The sequence below is a fragment of the Oncorhynchus keta genome, unplaced genomic scaffold, assembly GCF_023373465.1.
Source record: "Oncorhynchus keta strain PuntledgeMale-10-30-2019 unplaced genomic scaffold, Oket_V2 Un_scaffold_5444_pilon_pilon, whole genome shotgun sequence".
Lineage (NCBI taxonomy): Eukaryota > Metazoa > Chordata > Actinopteri > Salmoniformes > Salmonidae > Oncorhynchus > Oncorhynchus keta.
The window spans coordinates 372,217-375,000 of NW_026290960.1; the positions used below are offsets into that span (position 1 = coordinate 372,217).

Here is a 2,784-nt window from a genome sequence, read left to right on the forward strand (position 1 = left end):
TGTCTGTGCTGTGTGAGTGTCTGTGTCTGAAGCCAGTGTGGTGCGGAGTACAGCACTGTGTATGTCTGAGAACATGCATGTGTATGAACATAAAGAGGTCTAGACCTGGTCTGTCAGAGTGGAGGGTTTTAAATCAGATGATGAAGAGCCCAGCCATCTGCAGCTTGCATGGTCAATACAGATCACCTGACCCTCCTGACAGATCCCTGAAATGTTATCATATGGAGTACTGTCTTTCTCTGCATGGACACAGGGGTCTCTCTCTGCGGATGATATCCATGAACCTCAGGAACGGGACTATCGCTCAGATGTTCACTGAGAACTTTCTTGGTGTTGTCCAGGATCACTTTTTCTCTGTGAAGGTTCTCTAGCTTCTGGAGGGAGGAGGACACAATGGAGTTGTCAACCGTGATTCGAGATCATGGACGGGCAGCCACGCCACCGGGAGGAAGTGGAGCTCCCTGTCAGCATTTACATTTCAGCTTGAGGTGGTGATCCGTCATCCACACTGATATGTCTGCCAGACATGCAGAGATGGAACAGCCACCTGGTCTAAATTTTAGGGGAAAGTGAGAAGATTAACTGTTATCGTCTGCATAGCTTAAAGAGGTGGAGGACCGGGTGTGAGGTTGATGACAGAGCCAAGTGACTTGGTGAGGGTTGGAGAATAAGAGAGGGCCTAGAACAGAGCCCTGGGGACACCAGTGGTGAGGGAGGCGTGGTGAGGAGAGGTGGATGAACGCCACGCCACCTTGTTTAGTGTAGGGCCTTCAAGCCTAGGACTGGGTCCGTGGGTCACAGTTCCGAGATGCCCATCTCGGAGATGGTCTTGTAGCGGATGCAAGCTTCAACTGGAAGCCAGTGGAGAGAGTGGAGGAGCGGGGTGACGTGAGAGAACTTGGGAAGGTTGAAGGTGCCACCAACCTCCTGTACTCTACTCCCTCTCCCTCTGACAGACAAATAGTAACTTTATACTGCATTAAGACTGGACTGGGTCCTCCTGTCACAGGCTGCATTAAGACTGGACTGAGTCCTCCTGTCACAGGCTGCATTAAGACTGGACTGAGTCCTCCTGTCACAGGCTGCATTAAGACTGGACTGGGTCCTCCTGTCACAGGCTGCATTAAGACTGGACTGGGTCCTACTGTCACAGGCTGCATTAAGACTGGACTGAGTCCTCCTGTCACAGGCTGCATTAAGACTGGACTGGGTCCTCCTGTCACAGGCTGCATTAAGACTGGACTGGGTCCTACTGTCACAGGCTGCATTAAGACTAGACTGAGTCCTCCCGTCACAGGCTGCATTAAGACTGGACTGAGTCCTCCTGTCACAGGCTGCATTAAGACTGGACTGGGTCCTACTGTCACAGGCTGCATTAAGACTGGACTGAGTCCTACTGTCACAGGCTGCATTAAGACTGGACTGAGTCCTACTGTCACAGGCTGCATTAAGACTGGACTGAGTCCTACTGTCACAGGCTGCATTAAGACTGGACTGGGTCCTACTGTCACAGGCTGCATTAAGACTGGACTGAGTCCTACTGTCACAGGCTGCATTAAGACTGGACTGGGTCCTACTGTCACAGGCTGCATTAAGACTGGACTGGGTCCTCCTGTCACAGGCTGCATTAAGACTGGACTGAGTCCTACTGTCACAGGCTGCATTAAGACTGGACTGAGTCCTCCTGTCACAGGCTGCATTAAGACTGGACTGAGTCCTACTGTCACAGGCTGCATTAAGACTGGACTGGGTCCTACTGTCACAGGCTGCATTAAGACTGGACTGAGTCCTCCTGTCACAGGCTGCATTAAGACTGGACTGAGTCCTACTGTCACAGGCTGCATTAAGACTGGACTGGGTCCTACTGTCACAGGCTGCATTAAGACTGGGGTCCTGTCTGGGCTCTAAGAGTCTCCAACTTTGTGCGTGCATATGTCAGCCACAAGGACAGTCTCCCCAGTCCATCATGGAAGACCCACAGAATACCAGACCACTCTGAGCAGATCTGTCAACATCCTGTGAGACTGCAGTGTATTAGCAGTAATACAGTCTGATAGAGCCCATAAATCCCAGTCAGCTGGAGGAAAATGGACTCTGACATGATAATGAAGACGTCCCAACCAGGCAACAGTCTGGCCTGCGCTGGAAGTTAAACTAATATTATCAAACCCAAATAATTTCACTGTTTGCAGAATACTATCAACAAAGCAAGACACTAAACAACAACAGAAAGCTGATCAGAACCATATTGCCGTGCAACATTCCTCTGGCCTGGCTGGCCTGCTTGGCTGGCTGGCTGGCCGGCCGGGGCGTGTGTGCGTGCATGCATGAGCCTCAGGAGATGACTGTGTGGTTGACAACATTCTAACAACAAGGCAGTGTCAGGAGGAAGGACTGAAACGCTAGTGACACGGTGTTAACCAGGATCAACCCCCTGCTACTCTGGTCCGATAGACTGAGTTTATAGTATGTCTGGGGTATAGGACTGGGGCTAAGGTATCGGGTTGAGGCTGGGGCTCATGTATAAAGCTTGTGAGTATAAGCCTGGGGTAATTATTTGTATTTACTCATTTTACTTTTATTTAACTAGGCAAGTCAGTTAAGAACAAATTCTTATTTTCAATAACGGCCTAGGAACCTTGGGTTAACTGCCTTGTTCAGGGACATAATGACAGATTTTTACCTTGTCGGGGATTCAATCTTGCAACCTTTCGGTTACTAGTCCAACGCTCTAATCACTAGGCTACCTGCCGCCAGAGATATAGGACTGGGGTATACGCCTGG

The 2,784-nt window shown here is 50.2% G+C and overlaps 1 protein-coding gene across 1 annotated transcript in view; it reads left to right on the forward strand.

Moving 5' to 3' along the window:
* The first annotated feature begins 421 nt into the window (after positions 1–421).
* The window catches only part of LOC127929150 (putative protein FAM47C), a 5,031-nt gene continuing 2,668 nt past the window's right edge, over positions 422–2,784 (forward strand). Inside the window, exons 1-2 of the mRNA XM_052516798.1 lie at positions 422–463; positions 802–2,784. The exon at positions 802–2,784 is cut by the window's right edge and continues 508 nt beyond it. Coding sequence (XP_052372758.1) covers positions 422–463; positions 802–1,908 — 1,149 coding nt within the window. The 3' untranslated portion in view covers positions 1,909–2,784. The remainder of the gene's footprint in view (positions 464–801) is intronic.